General features: G+C 39.8%; 1 protein-coding gene across 10 annotated transcripts in view; it reads right to left on the bottom strand.

Moving 5' to 3' along the window:
- atrnl1b (attractin-like 1b) overlaps window positions 1–26,701 on the bottom strand; it is a 617,494-nt gene that overhangs the window by 202,772 nt on the left and 388,021 nt on the right. For 7 of the 10 annotated variants that reach the window (XR_011345361.1, XM_069900005.1, XM_069900007.1 and 4 more), the window contains exon 26: window positions 18,077–18,155. The exons of the other annotated variants lie outside the window; for them this stretch is intronic. Coding sequence is in view for 6 of the 7 variants with exons in the window: in XM_069900005.1 (XP_069756106.1) it covers window positions 18,077–18,155 (79 nt within the window). In the remaining variant the exon portion in view is untranslated. The remainder of the gene's footprint in view (window positions 1–18,076; window positions 18,156–26,701) is intronic. 10 annotated transcript variants of the gene reach the window in all.

Raw genomic sequence — 26,701 nt, 5'->3', positions numbered from 1 at the left:
AATCTGCAAGCTATTATAGAATACGCCCTAATCGCACAGTTTGCGTAGCAGTTAGTACAGCACTGCTGCAGCACTAGTTATCGGGACTAGGGTTCAAATCCCACGCTCTGTATGGAGTTGGTACGTTCTCCCGTGTCTGTGTGGGTCTTCCCCAGGAGCTTCAGTTTCCTCCCACTGTTCAAAATGGTGTAACTGGGCAGCATGTGCTCGTGGGCCGAAATGGCCTGTTACCATCCTGCATGTCTAAATTTTTTTTTAATTATAAAAACATATGGCTTATAATTGATGTTGAAAGAACAAGTGAAGCACTTTACCCTCAAACAGGAGCACATTTCTTCCGTTTTTCATACCACATTGATCCCATTTATCTCACGATGTATTCTCTTAAACACCCATCCTTTACCCAGCCACTTACATGAGGGGAAAGTGACAGCAGCAATTTAAGATACCAATTGGCACATCTTAGGGATATGGGATGAAACCAGGAACCAGGGGGAAACTCACCTGTCACTGGGAAAACATACATACTCCACACAGAGGACCAAATTTCGGCTTAAACCCAAGTCACTGGAACTGAGGAGCAGTGTTAACCACTGAGCCACTGTGGCACTATGATATAATCTACAATAGCTTGGATCCATGGATTAAAGATTGGTCTTGACAACCAGAATTAGATGCAATGTTGCTGCCAGAGAAATTCAATTTTAATCACAAACTCTCCTGACCTTGTACCGACTGTTCAGGTTCCGCAGTTCACTTCTACCGTCAATGATGACCTTTGCATCCTACTGGTAAGAGAAGTTTAGCATTGAATTAAATAAGCTTGCTCAGTCTCTTCTGGCTTCACCCATGGCGAAACATTCAATTGAGTATGATCTAGTCTGTACAAAACTATCCTTGAGCACTTTCCTCTCGGAGCACATGGTGACTGCCATAACTTCAGACTGAAATACAGTGAGCAGTGCGTGAATATTCAAATAAAACCTGCATGAGCACCTCTCAAATCTCCCCTCCATCAACTAACTGGTAGATAGGATCAACACATTCTAGAGTATGAAAAATACTTTATTGCAAACCTAAACATGGTTAAAGACTCTCAAACAAGCACATGGATGAAAGATATGTAGAGGGATATGAGATAAGGAAGGTTTTGTTTTTTTGAGTAGGTTTATCCCTAACATCGAAGTACTCGAGATGGCAAAGGCCGACAGCATCGAATCCACGCTGTTGAAGATCCAACTGCGCTGGGTAGGCCACGTCTCCAGAATGGAGGACCATCGCCTTCCCAAGATCGTGTTATATGGCGAGCTCTCCACTGGCCATCGTGTCAGAGGTGCACCAAAGAAAAGGTACAAGGACTGCCTAAAGAAATCTCTTGGTGCCTGCCACGTTGACCACCGCCAGGGGGCTGATATCGCCTCAAACTGTGCATCTTGGCGTCTCACAGTTCGGCGGGCAGCAACCTCCTTTGAAGAAGACCGCAGAGCCCACCTCACTGACAAAAGGCAAAGGAGGAAAAAACCCAACACCCAACCCCAACCAACAAATTTTCCCCTGCAACCGCTGCAATCGTGTCTGCCTGTCCCGCATCGGACTTGTCAGCCACAAACGAGCCTGTAGCTGACGTGGACTTTTTACCCCCTCCATAAATCTTCGTCCGCGAAGCCAAGCCAAAGAAGAAGAAAGAAAAGAAAAGAATAGAGGTAACCCAACATCATTGGGCTGAAGGGTCTGTACAGTGTTAATCAGCCAGTAATAATTAAATCTGTTCTTTATCAAATGATTTCAACATCTGATGTAATAAATATGTCAATTCTAACAAAGCCACAATAAACTTTTATATTTTATTAGACCAAGACATGACATTTAGTGCAATAACAGGTTATTAAATTTAAATTTATTTACAATATAGTAGAAGCCGATGCTGGCCATTGAAATCTGTGCCACCCAATTAAACTACCAATTAGGTATGTTTTTGGAGGTGGAAGGAAACCGGAGCTCCTGGATAAGGCAGGTCACAAGAAAAAGGGACAAACTCCTTACAGACAGCATTGGATCTGAACTCAGGTTGCTGTTGCACTAACCATTTCACCCCAGGAACGGTGATGGTTAACAAAAGTATTAATTATTGCTTGGTTGTCAAATTGTGCCTGTTATCAAGTTCAACATCAACATCACATGTTGCAAGATGCAGTTATAAAAGCAGTCCAGCTAGACACCTCATACATAGTACAGCAAGTAAGACACAATACTGAAATGCAGGGTTAGAGGGCGTGATCAGATTATCTGCAAAGGCAATGTTATTTTATTAGAAATCAGATAACAGCAGGAAATAAACTGTCCATGAACCTCGGGCTGAGTGATCTCACACATGTGCACCTTCTCCCCGATGGGAGGAGAGTGAAGAGATTATGGCCAGGAATGGGATGAATCTTTTAACATGTTGGTTGTGTTTCCATGGCAGCATGAGGTATTGGTGGAATCTACGGTGGGAAGGGCAGTTTTGTGCGATGGACTGAAGAGCATTCTGTAGTTTCTCATAACCTGCAGTGATGCACCCTGGCCAGGATACTTTCAATGACACATCTGTAGAAGTTGTTGAGGGATTGAGGTGATGTCTACCAAATTTCCTCAGACTTTCGAGGAAATAGGGGTGCAGGCATGCTATTTTGGCCTCTGCAGCGACTAAAATATATTAATTAAATAGCACATCACCTAGCACTGTTGATATTGACTTCCAGTTTATCTGGTTAAGTGAGCTGAATTATATTCTCCAGAGAATCATAACTATGACCCCTATTGCCTACAGTGTATGTGGATATCATGAAATCAATCCCCACATTCATGGCCTTGGATGTTCATTGGAAAAGTGCAACACTTTTTTTCATTTATGAAACATGTCAGGAAGCAGAGTTTATTCCAACAAAAAGGAGGAAATAATAGGGAGGAACGCTCGTCATCCCTCAGACAAAGCTCCGCATTTGGGTTGCAGAAATATTACTTTATAAGCATGTCTGCAATAACTATTTCTATCTTGAAGAATACAATGCAGACTCTGAATACAGAAATACAAGTTACCCAGAGTCTAAGAAGACATGATCATGCGGAGCAGTTACCTTTAGCTCCGATGAGGTCAGTGCAAACATTTCCTCTGACTAATTTTCTAGATGTTCAAAATCTTTATTTCTTCAACACAAACTTTCATTATAAATGCAGAGAAATTAGAGTCCTATAAAGCAATTAGCACCACAGGGTGTTTTATATGAGATCATGGCTATCCAGCCAAGGACAACTCTGCAGTAAAGCAGGGATCTCAAGGACGAGATTGAAGGTCATTTCATTTGAAATAACTGTACCAAAGGGTTTGTTTACTTGGGATGTCAGGACAGTTTCCATAGCAAAGCTATTCTATTGATTAACCATTTTTTGATGGTGACCTCAACCTGCATATCATTGGTGAAGTTGTTGTCAGTTGCAATAAGAAGTTGGAGACAATGGAGTAAGGAGAATGAAAGTGACTTTAGCATGCAACATGAGTCAGGTTGTCTGCATAAGAACAGGTAGTTAATGGGGGCTCTCTTGAGGCCACGCACAGCACAGCTGAAAGAATGAACATGGCTGCAATAATAGGAATGGATTATAGGACAATGCTTCCTTGGGGTGACAGGGATATGAACAATACCCTCAGGCAGCGTTAGCTGGCCCACCAGGGCTACCACCTGTGAGAACTCCTCAAGGACCTGTTTGCAATCTCTGAATGCCTAGATCGTGGAGTAGCCTGGGAGGTGGCCACATAACTGTGCTCAATTTATTTGCTTCTCCAGCAGAAGGAAAATGAGATGGTATTTTTCCAGGGGGGAAAAAAATGCAACAACTTCACTATCGGCTGCAGGAAATGATAAACTGAGATCTGGCAAAGATGACATGCAGCAGCAGGGTTATTCCGAGGCCAGGAAGCCAAGAGAGGCCATAACCCTAACTTCTTTGGGCAAAACAATGAAGGAAAACATGTGGTTGTAGTTGAAGTTGTGGGAGTTCAGAGACCTCTGTGAGAACAAAGAATGGAGGTTGAGTGTTGGCCTTTTAAACAGCCCACTTCAAGGGATAATAAGATAAGTGAAAACTGTTTAAAGTCATCGGTATATTACAGTTTTTTTAAAGACCAGTGATTTTGAAAAAAAAAAGATTTTTGTTGCTCACTCTACTTTCAAGCTGTTTTTTTTACCTGAGGTGATGAAGAAATGAAAACCTTGCTGAAAAATGATGAGATAAATTTCAAGTTCAAGTTTATTGTCATCAGATTACACCTATACATGTACGACCCAATGAAATTATGCATCTCCAGACCATAGTGCGCACACACAGACACGCAGTACACCCTGCACACAAATGACCTATCTACATAGAGATAAGGAAAAAGCAATCTCACCTCAAATCTGAGGAATTTTTTTTCACCATTAATATACAACACTAGCAAAATATATTTATTGTTGAAGTAAATCAAAGGATCAAGGAAGAAACTGAGAAAAGACATCAGTGCAGATGGGCAGACTTTGCATGATCCTTTGGGATGACTTATCATCCCAAGGGAGGGGACGGAGAATTTACAATGTTTATGAATATTGTGCTTCAGTGTGGTGTGGGGTACATGCTGATTGTTAAAGTTTAATTACTTGTGCACGCCTGAATCTTATTCTTTGTGCCCTTTACAATGATGATCATGAATAGCAGGAGATCTCTTCATCTGAAATAGAATAAGATCATGTAATGTTGCAGAATAACATTGTAACAGAAAGTATGAATCATTTTCTGCATTTGACAGGTTTACAAGAGCACTGATTGTAATTTAAAATTTTTTGGGTAGCTTCAAAACCATATTCTAATACTCCTTCAAAGATTGATCCCGCTAGGATTTGCCATTCAAACACCAAGCAGCTTACACGTTTTAACGATACTCAAATCCACTCACAGGTGACTGGATTATTATATATTCTTCTTGAGGAGAACATGACAAATCCTATGAAAATGGAAACAGATAATGGTAAGAATTCTGAGAAGTTTGCAATATTCTTGTTATATTATGTGTTAGGTTACTGATAACTTTCCATTCTTACTCGTATATCATAGGGATTATAATTCCAACTGCAGCTCTGAGACACCAGAGCTCATGGCATTTTCTAAGAATCTCAGCGAGAGTTAAGAAAATAAAAGACCAGTTTTAAAAAAAATTGATAGATTTGATTCAATTCGGTAAAATTGTGGTCCAGTTAACTGTTCTGAGCTGATAGTGGTTTTATTTGCCTGTTCCAAGAAAATTAAATTATAAATACTCAAGTACAAACCTTGGTAGATACAGTACATTGCATATTCTATTACAGAATCCTATTTATAGTTTTCAAAGATACTTTTCAAAACACCAGCATCCAATAAATTTCAATAGAATTCCCTATCTGACCGAAAACCATTGTCCATTTCAGACTTGGTCTACACATAAATATTTGGCGTTTGGAAAATTTTTTCAAGGATTGCCTGCTGGTTTCTTAAAACGTAAGAAAGGCGTGGGAATAGTAAACAATTGAGAAAGTAAATGGCACATTGGCTTTGATTGCAACAAGGTAAGAGTAGAAATAGGGAAGCTTTGCTGCAAATTTTTAGAACTCTGATTAAGCCCGAGGAAGGGTATATTGAATGGTATTTGATGCAATGTTACACAAGTCTATAATGTTACACAGTCTATAAAGCACTGATGAGCAACTCCGAAAGTAGGAAAAGTGGACTACATACAGCTGAGGATCACTGAATCAGTATCATTAGTTCAAATACATGCTCGGTGTTCCCTGCTCTAATATTCAACATGATTTTGTTCTCGTGATTATACAAACTAAATTGATCTGCACTGATGTAGATGGTTCCCTGGACTGAAGTAAGAAATCATACTCATCCCCCAGCTAGATGTCTTCTCCTGACTTGCATGACCTTCAATTTACTAGGGTGTCTTGAATCTGCTCTCAGAGGGAAAGCATACAATCAGGTCAAGTCACCTTTATGTATCGTTCATACCATGCTCGCACAGTAAAGACAAGATAGCATTTCTCCAGGATCATGCAGCAAATTTACATAAATATAGTTAAACACATTAAAATATTAAGATGTATACAGTAAAGGTCCACGGTACACTATCCACATATGTTCTGGAAATTCAGGAGCCTGATGGCTTTAGGGGAAAAAACTGTTTCCAAGCTGGATGTAAGGGCCCAAGTTCTACAGTTCCTCCTCCTGGATGGCAGAGGGAGACCCGTTTACATGAGGGGTGTGTGGAGTCCTTCACAATGTAAATTGCCTTTTGCCTATATCGAGTGTTGTAGTTGTCCTTCATGGTAGGAAGAGGGCCCCTCCCCCCATGATCTTTTCCGCTGACTTCACTATCCTTTCCAGGGTCTTGCGGTCTGAGGTGCTACAGCTTCCAAACCAGGTAGTGATGCAGTTGCACAGAAGGCTCTCCATACATCCTCTGTAGTGAGGATGTAGGGCAGGAGATTAACTTTCCTCAGCCTTCGCAGGAAGTAGAGGTGCTGCTGGGTTTTCTTGGCTTTGGAGCTGGTGTTAAGGGACCAGGTGAGATTCTCCACCAAGTGCACTCCAAGGAACTTGATACTCTTGACAACCCTCAACGGTTGAGTCGCCAATGGTCAGCAGAGCATGGCTCCCCCAGGACACAAAAAACCCTGTTTTCCCTGTTTTTCACTCAACATATACCAAATGACAAATATGTACAAAACAATCCCAGAAGACCTGTTAAACAATACCTCAGTGTGATGCCAGAACATGCCTGATCCTATCTGGCTCATTTGAAAATGTAGCCCACCTTTCCTTTCAATTTCTCACAAAAACAAGAGATTTCATTTCTAAATCACCCAGATAAAAGTGATGTAATTCCAAAAACTCATAATTACCAGATAAAATGATGTTAAGTCCAAAAACTCATATTTACCAGATTCCTGAGATTTAGATATTCAGTAACCTACGGCTCCTAGAACGCTTCCACCAGCGTTGTCTCCGCTCCATCCTCAACATTCATTGGAGCGACTTCATCCCTAACATCGAAGTATTCGAGATGGCAGAGGCCAACAGCATCGAATCCACGCTGTTGAAGATCCAACTGCGCTGGGTAGGTCACGTCTCCAGAATGGAGGACCATCGCCTTCCCAAGATTGTGTTATATGGCGAGATCTCCACTGGCCATCGTGTCAGAGGTGCACCAAAGAAGAGGTACAAGGACTGCCTAAAGAAATCTCTTGGTGCCTGCCCCATTGACCCCCGCCAGTGGGCTGATCTCGCCTCAAACCGTGCATCTTGGCGCCTCACAGTTCGGCGGGCAGCAACCTCCTTTGAAGAAGACCGCAGAGCCCACCTCACTGACAAAAGACAAAGGAGGAAAAACCCAACACCCAACCCCAACCCACCAATTTTCCCTTGCAACCGCTGCAACCGTGTCTGCCTGTCCCGCATCGGACTTGTCAGCCACAAACGAGCCTGCAGCTGACGTGGACATTTACCCCTCCATAGATCTTCGTCCGCGAAGCCAAGCCAAAGAATATGTTATGTGATGCCTGTGTGTAAATATTTTGCTAAATTCTTTGGAAGTGGAAATGATTAGCTAAGATTGATTTATATTTTATTTAAATTCCTGAGCTTAGAGCAAATAGTGATTGCTGATATCTTTAAAGTAATTCTATTTAGGTCGGTCCATCTTGGTTTTCATTTGCTTTCTCTACGAGTTAGTTGTCTGAAATGAACTACTATCTAGCTGCCAACAATGTTTGCTACTTAATTGGCTCAGCAAGAGGTACACTTGAGCTGCAGGGTGTGGGAACTTCCACAGATGGCTGAACTGAACAATAGCTCAGAGAGATCAAACAACAAATGCAAGAGCAGAATTCAAACCAGTATCCGTCCAGGGAGGATAGCTATCCAGCTATCTGGTTACTTGAAAAAAGATTTACAGTTAAAAACAATTTCCGAGAAACCAGATGCATTTCAATGCCTCCATTTGAATTATCATTGTCTTTAACCAGACACAATTTTTCCCACATTGACATCATCCAATCATAATCTGAAACATTATGGTTGAAAAATAAAAATAGATCATTAGTCAGAGAGACCATCTAAAAAGACTTAAAATTTCAATATTGTTGTTCCCCAAACAGTTGGAGATAGATTTGTGTCCTCTGTTACAAGATCTATTTCGGGAATTCTTGTCCTCTGGCTTCAATAGAAGTGAATTACAGCATATCATGAGACATGGGTGTAACAACATACATCTGATGCATCCAACAGAGGACACATTTCTACTTGTTTTTTTGTTATTTGTGGTACAAGTGGAGAAGTTCAGCACTTAACTGTGGCATTGGGATAGTCCTGATCAGGCCACTAACCAAAGTAACTGAAAAATTAAAACAAAAACTGGAGGTGCTGGTCATCTAAAATAAATGCAGAAAATGGAGGAATTATCCTGTGGAAAGAAAAACAGCTATTGCTAGAGTTAAAGGTCTGAGACCTTTTGTCAGAACTGGGGAAGAGGAAAAGCAAGAAAGGGATGGGTAAAACAAATGAATTATCTCTGATAGGGTGAGATTAAATGAGTGATGTGGCATTGGGAATCACGTTCAGCCACAGAGAAAAAGGTAACTACTTGAAATTGGATCATCCAATACTGCGTGTGTAAGGCTACATTGTTCCCTGAGATATGATGAGGTGTTGTTCCTCAAGCTTGAAATGGGCCTCATTATGGCACACAAGGCCACAGTCAGGCAGGTCAAAATAGGAGTGAGATGGAGAATTAAACTGTCAGGATCCCTATTGTGGACTGAACACAAATGCAATGCAAAGCGATCACCCAATGAGGAGACAACATTGTGAATTCAGAAAATAGGTCACAAGATTGGAAGAAGGGTAAGTGAATCGCTGCTTCACTTGAAAAGACTGTCTGGATCTTAAGTTGGTGGGAAGGGAATAGGTAAAAAAAGGTAGCTGTTGCATCTCTAAAGATATTTTTAAAAGTGCTGGATCGTGGTTGGTGGAAACAGCATAGTAAACTATGGAGTCAAGAAGTGAAAGAACTCTTTAAATTGTTGAGGGACATCTTCTTGGGGGTTGGAGCTAGTTGTAATCGGAAAGGATGATCCTTTGAATCTGAAAACTGGTGGACTGGAAGGTCAGGACCAAGGAAACTTTGAATAGCTCTTCCAGAGGTTTGGGGGGGGGGGTGATGGTGGGCAGGGGGTGGAATGAGAGATGAAATAGCAATAAATAGATATGCAGTCACTTTGGTAGAAGGGAAGCGATGTTTGAGGAAGGAGGAAAGCATGGTCAGAGGTATCTATGTGAGAAGGCTCACCATGGAGAAAATGCATTCAAGGTAGAGTGATTGGGAGCATGGAATTGAGTAGGGAGAAAAGAAAATCTAGGCAAGATAGATGTGAAAGTCAGTGGGTTCATTGTAGATGTGTGTGGCAAGCCTGTTCCTTGAGATAGAAATGAAGAGATTCAGGAAGTGAAGAGTCAGACCTGGACCAGATGAGCATGAGATGATGGTGGAAATTGGCAGTAAAAGTAATGAATTATTTGAGTCTGTGTGAGTGAAGGAGGCAAGACTTAGACAGTTGTCAAAGTACTGGAAAAACAGTTGAAATAGTGGGCCCAAGGAGAATTGAATTTAGACATACAGCACGGTAACAGGCCATTTCGGTCCATACGTCCATGCTGCCCAATTTACACCCAATTAACGTACAACCCCGATACGTTTCGAACTGTGGAAGGAAATTGAAGCCCCCGGGGAAAACCAATGCAGACATGGGGAGAACATATAAACTCCTTACAGCCAGCATGAGATTTGAACCTCGGTCCTGATCGCTGGCGCTGTAAGGGCATTGCACTAACCACTGCACCAACTGTGTCGCCATGAAATAAAGACTGTTCCATATATTCCACAAAAAGACATATAATTTGTTCATAGCTGCACTTCTGACCTGAAAAGTGAATGGAGTTGTTCAACGCAAGTTCAGCCAAGTGTGACGGTGTAAGGGAATTGGTTAGGCTTCTGTTCAAGAAAGAACCAGCAGTCCTTTTTAATGTGGAATAGAATTACCTTGAAAGGGGTTGCTCATGGTCAAGATTGTCAGTTTAGACCAAAAATCTCAAAATTGTTGAAGTAGCAGAGGGCATCCAAAAGTATTACAAATATAGATGAACAGAGGACAAAACCAGGGGAGAAAGGTGGATCAAAATTAGGAAAAAATATGTTTAGTGAATATTAAGTTATGCCCGAGGAGTTTAAAAGTAGAGATATGAATTAGAAAAGTGTGGGTATTGTTTTTTTAAACCACTGAAGTCCATTGTGTGAAATATTCCAAAACATTAATTCCAACAATGAATGATATAGCACAGAAGATTTATGAGGATGTTGCCAGGACTCAGGGGCCTGAGCTACAGAGAGAGGTCAAACAGGCTTGGGCTTTATTCCTTGGAGCACATGAAGCGCAATATCATGGAGCTGGACAAAATCATAACCAAAATAGATCTTAAATTCATTATTTTTCAGCAGAATAAAGTGCTATAAATTACATTTTAAAAATAAATAAATAGTGCAGGAAAACAAGAGAAGTGAGGTAGTGTCTGTGATTCACTGTCCATTCAGAAATCTGATGGTAAAGAGGAACAAGCTGAACTTGGGCCACTGGGTGTTTGTCTTGAGGCTCATGCACCTTTTTCCTGATGGTAGCAGTGTGACGAAAGCATAGCCTGGGTGGTGAGGGTCTTTGATGACAGAGGCTACACTGCCTCATGTAGACATCCTCGATGGAGTGAAGACTGGTGCCCATGATGTCGCTGGCCGAGTTAACAACACTGGAATTTGTTCCTGTCCTGTGCATTGGCACCTCCGTGCCAGACAGTGATGCAATCAGAGAGAATGGTCTCCATGGTACACCTGTAGAAATTTTTGAGAGTATTTGATAACATATCAAATCTCCTCAAACTCCTCATGAATTATAGCCACTGGTGAGCATTCTTCATGATTACATTGACATGGATGCCGCAGGACAGAACTTTGGAGATGTTGACACCAAGGACAGTGAAGATTTTGACTCTTTCCACTAGACTTCTCGATAAGGACTGGTTTGTGTTCTCCTGAAGTCCACCATCAGCTCCTGGTGAATCAGATCTGGTGAATGCAGAGAGTCTTTTGCCAAGATTTAAAGGAATTGGTTGCCTAGGACATAGGTTTAAGGTGAGAGGGAAAAGATTTAACAGGAATCTAAGAAGTAACTTTCTTTTTTTACACACAGAGAGTGGTGAGGGTATGGAATGGGCAGCTGGAGAAAGTAGTTGAGGCAGGTACACTTGCAACTGAAAAAAAATTGGATGACTACATTAGCCCCTTTTACACATCCTCTTCAAATGGAAATGGTAAAGGTTCCATTATTGTCGTGTACTATTACATTGAGAATATAAAATACATGAAATTCTTTAACTTTTGTCTACAGTAAGGCGGACAGAAAGTCACCACTTTGTCCAGCGCCCCTCACAGAAACCGATAGCGCCTGGCGTTCTTAGGCAGTCTCCCCTCCAAATACAGACTAGGTCTGAGCGTGATTAGCTTCTGAGATCAGACAATCTCAGGCAAGGTGGAAATATTATGCCTTTAATATACCATGCCGTTCCGTGTAAAAGGTAGAACACAGAACGGGGGGGAGGGGGGGTCTTTGTAGTCCAGCCTTTAAGTCGGCAGTAGAGGTAGTCACAGCGCCGAATCATATTATGCTGGTGTTGTTTGGTTCAGTGTAAAAAAAGCAAAGCCAGCTTTTAATGACGGGTCTTCTTTACTGTAGAATTGCGGGATCTCTGTGTAAAAAGGGCTATTGATAGGATAGGTATACAAGGATATGGACCAAAGGCAGGGAGGGAGGTTAAGAGTGGATCGTACATTTTGGAGGTTGTGGACAGGTTAGGCTGAAAGCCTGATTCCATGCTGTACGAGTCAGACTCTATTTGTGATTAAGTTATGTCGTGCTTTAATTATAAGACAAATGTTTATGTACATTATTTAATAAAGCAAATGGTTAGGAATGATTATAATTGAAACAATGGGTGTATAGAAATATTTTCATCTCTTCAGCGTAAGACACTCTCAGCATCCATCCTTGTCATTTACTTTGTAATGTCTTTATATTTGTCTGTGCAAATAATTAAACTTTGTAGTATCTTGTGCTCTGAGTTGCTTTGTTAAAATGCATCAAAAACCTTTAGGTCCATACTTAAATTTTCTTTTAACTCTCACTGATGCATATTACAAACACCTTGAAACATTTAGCAAAGGAAAAAAAAGAATGAAAAATAATTAACAGCAGATATTACGAACACTGGAAAATGTAGTTACATTAAATAACCAGTAAACAAAAAGCTGTTAGGATCCAACCACAATTCTGCCTTTCATAGAAAAGAAGCAGTCTCATTTCCATTTTCTTAATTTTTTCTTACATTTGGAAACCCAGTACTACATTTGCACCATGCAGTTGTATATAGTGACTTAAACTTGACGCAGCTCTGCTTTCTGATGAAGGCATTTTTAAAAGAAAAGTATTTTTGTCTCAGATTGCAGAAACAAAAGTTTAAAATTGGGCTTAGATATTTTACTAAAATCATTTCACTTACAAATAAGCAAAGCAGAGTTGTGAAAATTCCTTAAGGAAATTAATTAAACAAGTGAAATGATGAGAACTTCTGTGCATTTTTTCATTATGATTTACAAATGCAGTAAGGCAAGTGACAGCAAACCCATCATTTTATCCGGATTCACCTTCTATCTTTAATTGAATGCACACTTTGACAGCTAGAAAACACAAGAGAATTTGTAAGATTATTCTCTTAATTGAGCACTTATGGCGTAATTTCTGTTGTATATTACACATCTTTTACCTGGATTTAGAAGGGCAATATAAAAGTGCCCTTCTACTTGCTGAGCTATGGTCCCTAACCTTCACTCTCTAGTTTGAAGACAGTAGGCTCAAGATCCTTTCCCGGAATTCAAGCTCAAAAATCTCGACTAACACCCCAGTTCAGTACCGTTAGATCAAAATTGCTGTCTTTCACAAAAATCCCTTCAATCTCATAGGTCCATGGAAGAGATTCCATGGCACTGTTTCAAATATGAACCAACCAAGGCAACACACCAACATGATTTGGTCTAGTGGTTCTCAACCTTTTTTTTTAACCTCCACTCACATACCCATCCTATGCCATAGGTGTTTTGAGGTTAGTAAGGGATTAATAAAGGTGGTATGCGTGGGGGGAAAAAAAAGGTTGAGAGCCACTGATTTAGTCCTAATCACACTGCTGTTTGAGACATCTTGCTGTGTGCAAAATAGCTGCCTCATTTCCTACTTCAATCGAGAGAAGCACCTATCTAAATTACAGAGTAGGCTTCTAGCCATTGCTGTTGAGTTGCAGACAAGCCAATAAAACTGCAGGAAAGTAACAATAGGGCAGAAATGTTGATGACAAATTATCATATCTGCAGAAAAGTTAGGATTGTGATGGACATCAGCTGCATGCACCTCTGATCTCTTATCTGCTGCAGGGCTTAATAATGAGTCTAGAGTCAAACTATTGGTTAACCGTTGAGCTACACTACATTATCTCCATTGATTTTAATTGAGCTGCATTCTTAAACTTATCATACAATGAAACAGAAAGAAACCATATGGCCCATGATGCCCCCCCTGGAGAATAACCCCATTAGTCTCAAACCCACTTTCGCTATTCTTCTGATTTGCCTCCCACTCCCTTCTTACACATGCCCCTCAACTCTCCTTTTGAGCCTCTATTTACAGAAGCAAATTATCTTACCAATGTGGCCTTGGGATGTGGAGGGAAATGGGTGCCATCTTGACGAAAATGGTGCCATCTTGACGAAAATGGGTGCCATCTTGACGAAAACCGCATACAGACATACCAGAGGTCAGGATGAGACCTGGAGCTGGGTGGTAGCAACACTAACCTTTACACCACCATGGTACCCTTCAGAATGGGGTCAATGATCATTTAAAAAGCATTTTAATTTACTGAAATATTAGTTTAATATGTTTTGAAAATGCAGTAAAATCCCCATGATCTGGAATTCAAGCACTGGCAGCTTCAGGCAAACAGGAAAAGTATGAAAATTTAAAATTAGCAGTTAGTTTGCCAATCATGCAACATGTAATCTCAAGGAATCAGCAAATTCACTTCTCCGGCATCTACTAATCCCAATAGGCGCTGGATACCAGGGTTTTCTTTTAGTGTGAATGTATTATTTTCCAAATGAGCATTGATTTTTTTTTTTGTTATCTTGTAGCCCCTATTGGGAATCAGGGTTTGCCTTTCTTTTGCTAACATTCTTCAGCGGGGAGTAGAGCTGCACTAATGGCATGCAGAGCAAGGATGTTTGCTCCTTCTTAGACACCAGCTGAGGGAAAAGTTGCCCCGATTCAACCCTTGGGATTAGGTTCCACCTCCAAAACATTTGCCCCAACCAATAGGGCTGCCTAATTCCATCAGGTCCATCACTTCTACTGATCCATGATGATCATTGACTCAACTTAATCTATTAATCACTGTAAATTCTTCCTTCCCCCACCCCTGTTTCATCCCTGGTGCTTCTACCTCTGCTGTTTTTGCCACTCCTTTGTAGATCAGAAGAGTGAAAGTCATTATGTGGGAGAGAGTCAGTACGTGAGAGTGAGAGAAGCGGATGGGGTGGAGCTGGAGAAAACATTGGGGATGCTCCTTAGCATTCATGAACTGAGCTAAGTTCAATGGAGGGCTAATATTGAAGAATCCACAATTTCCACAAAATCACATTTCAGGTCAGGTTTTAAACAAAGACTATACGTCAGAAGCATTTCAATGTTTGAAAATCACTTCAGTGTGTGTTGAAATCATGAAATCAAGCACTAGATAAATGCAAATGTCTCTTTAGTTTTGCAATTCCCAAGTGTAATATTCAGACCCAAGCATCAATAATATCTAATACAAACTGCATTTTCCATTACTTTCAGATTGAGATGCTCCTTTCCAAGTTATGAAAACAGATGTGTACTGCATTTAGAAACAGTGATTCAGGAACAGAGAATGTTATCAGGTTCACTCTTGTTAATTTTCCTTTGCAGCATTTCTTTCTCTCACCACCATGTCCCTTTATGTCTTATTAGGTTTGCTGGTTTTGCTAGTTGCTATTTGGCATAACTCTTAGCCTTTACAGCGCAGCGATTGGGATTCGAATCCCCTGCTGTGTGCAAGGAGTTTGTATATTCTCCCTGTGTCCGTGTGGGTTTTCCCCAGGGGCTCTGGTTTCCTCCCACTGTTCGAAACGTATTAGGGGTGCAGGTTAATTGGGTGTAAGTTTGGCGGCAAGGTCTCCTGGGCCAAAATGGCCTGTTACCACGGTTTATGTCTAAATTTAAAATTTAAATTTAAACTCTTTTTTTTTGGTGAAACAATCTTTTTGATATACATGTGCAATCTCATTGACTTTATCCATTTTAACTTTGAAAAATGCATGGAAAAAATAATGACTGCTGTTCTGTGATATCATCCACACCCTATTGCATTTTCCTCTTGAGTAGGCAAAGAACTGCTGGGGAAATTCAGCAGGTCTGACAGCGTAGAAATGGTCACTCAAGATTTTGGGTGTGAACCCTTTATCAAGACTAAGGTAATATAGATGAAATCATTTACATCATATTCCTCCTGGTCAGCCTGAAACCTAACAATGATTTTTCAAATTTTAGGAAACCCCCTATCCTCATATGATGCCACTGTTTTTATCTCTGCTTCACCTACGGCTCCTAGAACGCTTCCACCAGCGTTGTCTCCGCTCCATCCTCAACATTCATTGGAGCGCTTTCATCCCTAACGTCGAAGTACTCGAGATGGCAGAGGTCGACAGCATCGAGTCCATGCTGCTGAAGATCCAGCTGCGCTGGGTGGGTCACGTCTCCAGAATGGAGGACCATCGCCTTCCCAAGATCGTGTTATATGGCGAGCTCTCCACTGGCCACCGTGACAGAGGTGCACCAAAGAAAAGGTACAAGGACTGCCTAAAGAAATCTCTTGGTGCCTGCCACATTGACCACTGCCAGTGGGCTGATATCGCCTCAAACCGTGCATCTTGGCGCCTCACAGTTCGGCGGGCAGCAACCTCCTTTGAAGAAGACCGCAGAGCCCACCTCACTGACAAAAGGCAAAGGAGGAAAAACCCAACACCCAACCCCAACCCACCAATTTTCCCCTGCAACCGCTGCAACCGTGTCTGCCTGTCCCGCATCGGACTTGTCAGCCACAAACAAGCCTGCAGCTGACGTGGACATTTACCCCCTCCATAAATCTTCGTCCGCGAAGCCAAGCCAAAGAAGACCTACTCCTATACTTACATTTTTTTTCCCTCTCTCTCTATCTTTTCTTTTCCCACCCCTTTTCTAGTGTTTTCTTCCTCTACCTGTCTCTTTATATTCCCCATGACTTCTGATGTGTACTCTATCCCATCTGGGCCCCTCCCCCGGCTTCTTTCCCCTTTATAAATGTAGTTTCACCCACTCAATCTTACTTTTAATAAAGGGTTAAACTACTACCTAAGAGATGATTGACCTCCTTGATTAAAGAACATTGCTGAGTGGAGGTAAAAGGGGATATTTTCAGAAGTTGTTTAATATAAAAAGATTAACTGATTTCTTAATAAAAGAACTACTGAGAATGAAAGTTATACTTAATCATCAAATACAGTGGTTTTCAAACTGCCCCAACTCACATTCCACCTTAAGCAATCCCTATGCAATAAGTGCTCCATAAGGGATTGCTTATGGTGGTATGTGAGTGGAAAGAAAAAGGTTTGAAAACCACTGTTTTAATCATACCTAAATCACGGTTTCATAACTCCAAAGGAAATGAACCAATGACAGTATTTCTCAAGCAAAATATTCCAGTAAACTAATTGAGTCTAGAGCAGTGGTTCTCAACTTTCCCTTCCCATTCACATACCACCTTAAGCAATCCCTACTAATCTTAGAGCACTTATGGCATAGGGTTTACTTAAAGTGGTGTGTGAGTTTAGGGGGACAGTTTAAAAACCACTGATCAAATGCATGCATTTAGTAAATGAATAATGACCATGGACTGAACGATATACTCAGATTAAGTCTCACACATATGTTACATTTTGAACAGTAATGTGCAAAACATTAATAAATATTGCAAAACCATTCCACAATATAAATAGCAGAAAGAATAACATTTTATTCTGGAAAATTCTTGCTGGACAGCACAACATTGTTGGTGATTAACTATCAATATCAGAATAACATCTTAGTTTGAAATATCAGCAAAATATCACTGACAATTGCAGGAAAGTATATTATTTTGTTTGTAAAAAAAACCTCTGAAGAATTTTTTAAATAAGGGAAATTGTTAAATAAGTGTTGTCCCGTAAAATTTGAAGAAATACGACAGTTATGCATTCAGACAGAGGCATTGAATGTTTGCAGGACATCACAGAGCAATCTCACATGATTCAGCATAGAATGAAATTGGTTTACATCGTATCAGAATAAAACCCAAGTGCAAGTTAGTCTAGAACTATCCATGGTCTATCCTAGGACTTAAGCAGGAACTATATTTGCAAGTCGGAGGATATTTTAACAGACACATATCCCAGACGCATCACAAAACATCTCACTGAACAAATATTAGGAAACAAGTAGATAAATAGTTACTTGTGGGTATTTGCAAAAATTTCAAGAATTCAAATTCACAAAGAGTAGAAGTTCAGATACCCAATGGACAATTTTTCCCAAATAAATTCACGTGATTTTTCTAAGCAATTGAATGGTGAATTTTGGCCTATGAATAACAAAATAATAAATTTATATACACTTCCTTCGGTGTAATAACAGAGCATTAAGACTAAACATACCACAGTTAATTTAATTCATTATTATCTATAAAAGGAATGCACTGCAGCCCCAATAACACTTTTATTTCTTACCTCTCTTCTTCGAGAAGCCCAGCAGGTTTGTTTGATCTTCCACACAACTGCAGCCACCAAAAGTAACGACAGGAAACAGCTACAAAAATAAATAAATAAATACCACTGACTGCAATTTATTATCATTACAAAATTAGCAGAATTTATTTAACAATGAATGGTATTTTAACTTTAGTTTTTAAGTTCAGCTGAAGATGTTAATGAATCTACAGTATGTCTACTTGTAAATGTCGTGCACAAATTCTCTCAACAAACCAGGTTTTATGCTTTTGTATAGAAATGTTTTGTTTAGGTTTATTTTGCAACACATCCGCAGGGAGAAAGCAGAAACAGATCACAACTAACCAAGTGTGCACGTAGGTACAATAATTGTTGCAACCACATGACTCAGTCAAGAGACTGACAAATTATGTGTCAGCCATCATCAATGTCCATTTTTTAAAAAAATAAATATATAAATTAAATATAAATATAAATTAAATATATATTTTTTAAAAAAAATATATGAATTATTTCAGCACCTCCCTGGGGATCTTCATATGCAAGATATCACTACAGGAAATACAGTTTGTAATAAGTTGTCAGATAGTATGCAAGTTACACAAAATATAATTTTAACTTCTCTGCATGAATTTTTTCCCCCAATTCCCATTGGAGAACTGTATCTCAAAGATCTGAAGACTTCAGGAAGGCCACAAGTAACCCGTTTGAACTGCAAACCTGAAAATCCATCGGTGGCAGAGATTTCTGGGAACTTCCATGGATGATTGAGGAACGAGCCATTCCCAGTATTTCCCCAAGCCTGTGATGGACAGCTCTTTCTTCAGTCATCAAAAAAAATCCTTGCCCTGGTCTGTAAATCCCTCCATGATATTGTCCTTATCTTCCTTTGATAACATTTGCCATCACTAAAACCAGCCAATACCAATCTGCTTTCAAATGCTGATTTAATGTTGTTGAAAATGTTTGGAAGATCAGATAATTTGTCAAGTTTTAGGAAGGTGATGAATAATAGTTTAATTAAAACATTTCAACATATTAATAATCTGTGGTTATATTTTCTGTCACACTTGTGTTAAATGTTAAGCATCACTCCAAAGATCAACAGAAAAAAGTGTATTTTCCATTTATTTAGTTTTAGTTATGAATAAACTGCACCATTTCAGCCTATTTATTGGTAAGTTTACAATGTTTCAACCCACTATTTTTTTCTAGAATGTCTAAGGAAATCATGTGTTTGTTTTTGTATTTACAGTGTTTTAAAAAAATTTATCTTCCAAAATAACGAGAAGACACTTTATTCATCATTCACTGGGGAGTTATGAAACTCTTCCAAAGAAAGAAACCAAGTTGGTGCAGGCCCAGACAATCAAAAGCTTAATTTATGGACCGTGCATTTAAAATCATGTAAGTTTTCTTTAAGTTGATTAGAAATAGATGTGTGTTTATATACTACTGCACTGATTAGGAGGGTTGCAGCAACCATTTAAAACTTAGTACTGAGGACTAAAAATAAACAGGTATTAAGAGAAGTAATCTGTTAGAGACAGATGATCTGTATTTGATAAAGAAATAATAGTAGGCCAATTTCTTTTCTTTTAGAGGTTTGGACATAAAGTTACTGCAATTACAAAGCAAATAGCTTTACTTCCCACATCTATCTATGGGAGTGCAAGAATCTGCTATTAAGCACTAATTCCTGTCTCTCCAACCTATCACCATTCACTCTCCATCACCTACAACTTTCAGTTCCCTCGGCTCGACTGCCTGATTTTCACTTTAGATGTCCAGTCCTTGTACGCTTTCATATGAAGAAGGCCTCAAAGTTCTCCACATCCTCTTGGATAACAGACCTAACCAACCCCCCTCCCCTGACACCACCCTCATCTCCTTTAGCTCTTCCACTTGCTCCAAATCAATGTTATAGACATTTTTGGTCCCAGCAATCCCTGTCTTTTCATTGGATATGTGGATCAATCCATGCTGTAAGACTACACAGCCAAGGCTCCTCAACTCTTTAACTACATCCTAAATCTATTCCTCTTTCTCCATTACATTTGACGACTATATTGATACTGCCTCCTGCATCCACGATGAGTTTCTCAATTTTATCAACTCTGCTGCCAATTTCCACCCTGATCTCAAATTCACTTGGTCAATCTCTGGTACTCTGCTCTTTCTCAATCTTTTTGCTTCCATTTCAGGAAACAAACTTTCTGCAGACATCTAGTATAAACCCATTGACTACCTCAGTTATCTTGACTACACCTCTTCCCAGCCTTACTTATACTTGGCTGTCGTCAATTCCATTACCTATTAGTCAGTATCATTCCCTCTTATACTTCCATATTGGTGATAGAGATCTGCTAAAGTGCAGGTGGATGGAGCAGTATTTTGCCACAAAAGGGTATTTTGCCACACTTGGGTATGGAAGATGTAATGCAGAAATTCAAAGTTGTATCCCTTTGGAGAAAATTACATAGAATTTGAAAAATAAATATGGTATATTTCTGCAAATTTGAAGCCTGTTTATGCAAATTTTAGGTATAAATATGTAATAGAGTTCTTCCAGCCTCTTGAGACCTGTGTTGATCTTCTTTCCCAAATTGATTATACAAACCTTGTTGGGTTTTGTCTGTTGGAAGCGATCGTCCACACAATCCATGAAGCTATTCTTTCTTTTTCTTTTTGTTAATAATATTACTATATATCCTTTATATATACATTTCTTTGGGGATGGGGGGTTTAGGGAGGGAGGGTATAGGAGGAAAGGGAAGGAGTTATAACCATCATGTAATGATGGAAATTCTCTTAAATTTAAACTCATTGTTTTATATAATTGTTTATTAATTACATATATAGAAAATTTTAAAATAAAATATTAAAAAAGGGAAAATTACAAGGACTTGAACAGGATTGCAGGGAAAATGGTGAATACCCTTCATCCACTCCCTGCAGCTCTGGCAGAAAGTACGTATCTACTTCTGTCCCTGTTGATTTACTCAGGGTTGGGAAATAACAAACTGCATAAAAAAACATGTAAGGGGAACCAATGCATCTTTCCTGAAAGTTTTAATAATTTAAATATTAATTCCTGTGCATTACATAGGTGTTTGTCAGGAATAATGCTTTTGAGTATATATTTGCCACAGTATCAACCAATGAAATGAAGCTTGGGGAGTTGCAGCAGGTAATCAAGAAATCATGGGATGTGGTCTTCATGGAAGAGGGACCGAAGAGCAGGAATTATCTGCAGCAACTGTACAGGGTTGTGGTGAGGCGACATCTGGAGTACTGTGTGTACTTCTGGTCCCCTTACTTGAGAAAGGATGTACTGGCTTTGGAGGTGGTACAGAGCAGGTTCACCAGGCTGTTTCCAAAACTGAAGGAGTTAGTTTATGAGGAGAGATTGAGTGTAGCACGGTCACCATAACGATTACTCAATGCTATTACAGCACCAGCAATCTGGGTTCAAATCCGGTGCCATCTGTAGGTTTGTAGGTTCTCACCATGTCTGCATGGGTTTCCTCCGGGTGCTTCAATTTCCTCACTTTTCAAAACATACGGGGTTGTGGGTTAATGGGCTCATGGGCTGGAAGGGTCTGTTACTGTGAAGCATGTCTACATTTAAATGTAAACTTCTCTTCTGATGCTTTGCAGCTACTGTACCAGACAATGATGCTGCCAGGCAGAATACTCTCAATTTCACTCCTGTAAAATGTTGTCAAGATTGAACCAGTAGCCTTGTCCTCCTTTGGACGTGTAGGCTAATGAGGAGATGTTGTGGGTCTAAGATAAGTCATCTATTGTATGCATACTGTTACAAGCCCAGAGGACCCCAAAACCTACCACCAATAGATATTCACCAAGACGAATGGTTACTTAAATAAAAGTTGCTTTTAATTATCTTTAAACATGAAAACAGGATCAAACTTTAACTTATTACTATTATCTTAACTTAACCTAACATAACCCCCTTCTAATTCTAAGCACACATGTATGTAATGTGTATATAAGCTCAGAAAAGTTATTTAATTCGCAGTCCAATCTCACTTCTCATTCCTCCAAGTTCACTGGTTGCAGGCAATTCTTCTACTGTGCACAGAATTTAACATTTATGAATTTTACCAGGCTTTGGTGCTTGAAAGGTAAATGGTTACCACTTAGGAAAGTTCTTGGTTTTCATAGAGACATTTGTCGTTCGCTGGACACAAACTGATTCCTTATAATCAGCCATGTTAGTGTCTTGCCGAAGAAACTTTCCCCATCAGGATTTTTGTGATGTTAACCTCTTTCTTTCACGCCACCACAGAGTTCCTTTCCTGTTTCTCCTATTTCAAGTAAAATATTAGGCAGCCAGTCCTCTCCTCCTGTATGGACCACAAGGGCTTTGACCAGGCTGAACTAAGCACTCACAACCTGTCTTCAAAATGGGGTTTTTCCACAAGCTTGCCAGCTTGTCCTGTTCCAGTCCCAGCTGCTGCTGCTGACTGTAACACTGTAGAACTGATCTGAGAAAAGCCTGTTTGACTCTCTCTGCTTGCAAAACCACATGACCCTCTTAGAACAGTAAGCTGTATTCCAGACAGCTTGCGGCTCCGAACTACTCCTCCAATCTCTTTCATCTATTGCTTTTCAAAACAACAATTCATTAGTGAAGTCTCTTGGGCACTTTCCAAAGTTTTTGCAAAGGCTCCCAAGCTGCCCTGTCTGGCTTGAGAAGAGCTCCAGTATTTAAAATGAGATCTGTTTTGAAGTATTTATATGTGACCTGCACTAAAAAACCTGCTCCAATTTATCTCCTTTTAAACTTATCTCTATGCAATACAAAACACAGCATAATCTGTCACAATACCAAGAACCTTTGTGTTCTTCAATCCCTCTACAACGGAACTATTGATGTGCAATGGAGAGTGTTTGACCTCATTCTCCTGAAGTCCAAAATCATGTCCGTTTTAAAACTCAGGCTGTTGTTCTCACACCATTTTATGAGCCACCCAACTTCTTCTCTGTAATCCAACATCACTGTTGGGGGTTAGGCCAATTACTGTTGTATCATCCGCAAACATGATGATTCTGTTTGAACTAAATCTGGCAGTGCAGTTGTGATTTAGCAGCGTGAAGAGTAGCAGGCAGAGAACGCAGCTCTGAGGTGTGCAGGTGCTCAACGTGATGGGACTTGAAATTTTCTATCAACCCAGACTGACTGTGGTCAGGAAGTCCAGAATCTAGATGCAGAGAAGGGCGATGAGTTCCAGCGAGGATGGTTAATTCACTAGCTTTTTTCTTGAGTACCCTGCTCTGGGAAAAATATCCTGACTATCTTTTCTATCTCTGACCAGCCTTCCATTTTCCCATTCCAGCGAGTTGCTATTCATTGATTTAATGTTTTGGCTCGAGTCCAATGTTCGCTCACAGGATAAAAGCTACAAAAACAAATTCTAAATCCTGAAAATGCTCAGGCAGACTAGACAGCTTTCATGGAGAGAGAAACAGAACAAATGTTTCAAGTGGGCAACCTATCCTGGGAAACAGTGAACAAAGGAGCACACAAACCCATCAGGCAGAAAAAAATGAGGTTGAAACCATGCACCATCAGATTCAAGGAGTTTCTTTCACACTGTTTCAAGATCATTGAACAGACGTCTCAAAAGTAAAACAATAGCTTGATCTCACAAATCTGACCTCATGGTAACCCGTGAATTGTTTTAACTGAACATTTTCCTTCAATTTTTAAATTATTTTCTCACGGCCTGTTGCAACCAAAGTGTGGGTTGACTTACCTGGACGGCAAACGTTTTCACTGTGTCTCCATACACGTGACATTAAATACCTATGTAATCAAAGATACATTTGTGTTCAATCTGACAAGGTTCGATTAATAAATTTAATTGAGAAAACCTTGGGAGAACATGGAGCCCTTGTATGTAGGGCAATAGGAATTGGATTTCTTTGTTTTTCATTTTCTCCAGGACAGTTAAATCAGAATGGGGGTCTTTGGTGGCACGAGCTAAGCGCTCATGGTGATGATGTTGTGGAGTGTTGAGCAATCACTCACTCACATACACAAACTGCCTACTTAATATTTTCATTCTTTCTCCCTGCATCTTACATTATTTACTTCTGTAACAAAGCAGCATCCAACCTGCATGGTTCATCGGCACAGACTAACTCAAGAGAATCAGGTCTTGTCATACTCAATTCTGTATCTGGGATGAAATTTAACAAACAGAAGCTAACGAGGGCTGGTGAGGGCAGGAGCAGTGAGTTGCATTCTGATAGTGTTGGCTTTAAAAAGCATTGATCAACATCCCAATCTGTCTACTTAGCATAATGTTGCAAGTAGTTGATAATCATTGATCAACATCCTTACCAGAATGGTTAATCATTCAGTTTGTGTTACAAATGTGGATGTGAAAATCAGTTTTGATTTGGCAATTGTACAGCCCAAACAATGGGCAAAGGTTTGTGAGTGAATTTCACACGGTGTTAGGCATACAAAGTGATTATAAAAAGGAAAATATTGTTTTGCAACACTTAACTTCAGAGTCCACTCACTCTTACCCTGAAGGTATGGATTGCACTTGATTGAAAAGAATGCTGATTGTATGAACATAACTGCAAAATTACGTTAATGACTTAACTTCACCATTCCTGATGTGAAATAAATCATTCAAAATTGCGGCTCAGTTGGCACAATATCTTTACAATGCAAGTGATTGGGACTGGGGTTCAAATCCCGCGCTGTCTGAAAGGAGTTTGTATATCCTACCCGTGTCTGCGTGGGTTTCCTCCGGGGGCTCCAGTTTCCTCCCACTGAAATGTACTGGGGGCTGTAGGTTAATTGGGTGTAGGTAAGTTTGGCAGCATGGAGTCATGGGCCGAAATGGCCTGTTACTGTGTTGTATGTCTAAATTTAATTTAAAAATTTTAAGGGTTTTGCTCTTTCGAACCTGTGATATAACCTCTCTCTATAATGCATCAGATATGGTTCCACTTATCACCCATTTGGGCAGATCAATATTCAATGCCAACCATTAAAAGGCAACTCAAAAGTGAACATGATGCTAGGACAGAGTTGTCAAAGTTTTGCTTGATCCAAAATAATAAATGAGGTTTCATCCTGTGATGCTCCTTTATCAAAGTTCTTTTTTAACTATGAAAGATCCATAAATAAAAACTGAGAAAGCTGTGAGTTATATTTTAGCACCAAATTATTAGAATTTCTCTGAGAATCTGTGATGCAGTTCCCCATAAATTTGTTTCAAAGCAATTATAAAATTAAGCCAAAACAGTGAATATTAATTAAGTCGAATTTGTATTTATTCCAGTTCGGTTCGTTAGCATTTTCAATGATAATCACATAAATTTTAGAAACTATGAGCACATTTGTTCATTTGAATATCATTATAGTCAATCTTATTTGCATTTAATGGCATTCTTCACATTTGTAACCAATCGTTATATTTCACAAAATAGCGTAACTTTTTGCCTGCGTTCTCTCACCTGTTTCACGTTACTCATCAGCTATTTTCACAATGCCTTTGTAAAATCTTGAATCAATAAGGCATTAATTGCTTGTATTGATAAGGATGTTCTACATAATCCATCACAGATCAGAATTAATATATCCCCTGAGCAGTTTTGTCATACGTTTTGTAAATGGATCAATTCAGCGCAAAATTACATGTTAGCAATGTATTTTCCACCAATTTCCTAATTATAAAGATCCAGATTGCGCTAATTTTTAATCACTTTTACAGTGAACACAGAGGACAGAAATGGTGCCTTCGACTAAATTCACAATATGGCGGAAATGTGGTAAGGTTGTGACTGGCAGCTTCAATGACTGCTGTTCAATTCTGACCTTTGGTGGTACCTTCGTGGAGTTTGCATGTTCTCCATCTAATAGTACGGGTGTGCTGTTATTTCCTCCCACATACCATAGACATGCTGATTGATAAATTACTCTATATCAGGGGAGGCCAACCTTTTACATTCCATGCATCAATTTTTTCATGCACAAGATCATGTCAGGTATGTGGGCTTAATTAACATTTGGGATGCCCATGGTCTGCATATACACCCCTGGTCCCATAATTATTCAGTTACTGCGAGCAAGTCTGCAGCAATTTAGAAAAAAGTGTTCGCTAGCTATAGGAAATTGTATACTTTATACCCAAATTGATCCCACTGCCCTGCTCTCTCCCCACAGCCTTGAGTTGGTTTTCACACTAATCGCACTGCCGTACTCTCTCCCCACAGCCCCGTGTCAGTCCCCACACTGATCCCACTGCCCCACTCTCACCCCATAGCCCTGTATCGGTCCCTTCACTGATCCTTACATACAAATAAAAAGTTTACAAGTATTAACCATTCATACTTTTGCATGAGTAGGCTTACTTTTTTATTATTATCACTGGGGAGCAATGTGTCACTTCTAATCATCCAATGCACCACTTTTGGCGTATGTGCCATAGGTTGGCCATCCCTGCTGTAAATCATCCTCAGTGTAGTTGGATGAAAGGGGGAGTTGACTGCCAAGAGAGATAATATATTTTTTAAGAAATGGATTAACGTGATTCCTCTAACAGCTAGTAGTTTTGTGGGCTAAAAGGCCACAAA

Source organism: Narcine bancroftii, chromosome 10, assembly GCF_036971445.1.
Source record: "Narcine bancroftii isolate sNarBan1 chromosome 10, sNarBan1.hap1, whole genome shotgun sequence".
NCBI classification, from domain to species: Eukaryota; Metazoa; Chordata; class Chondrichthyes; order Torpediniformes; family Narcinidae; genus Narcine; species Narcine bancroftii.
Note: the sequence above shows the minus strand (reverse complement) of the source record. Positions and strands in the feature narration are given on the sequence as shown.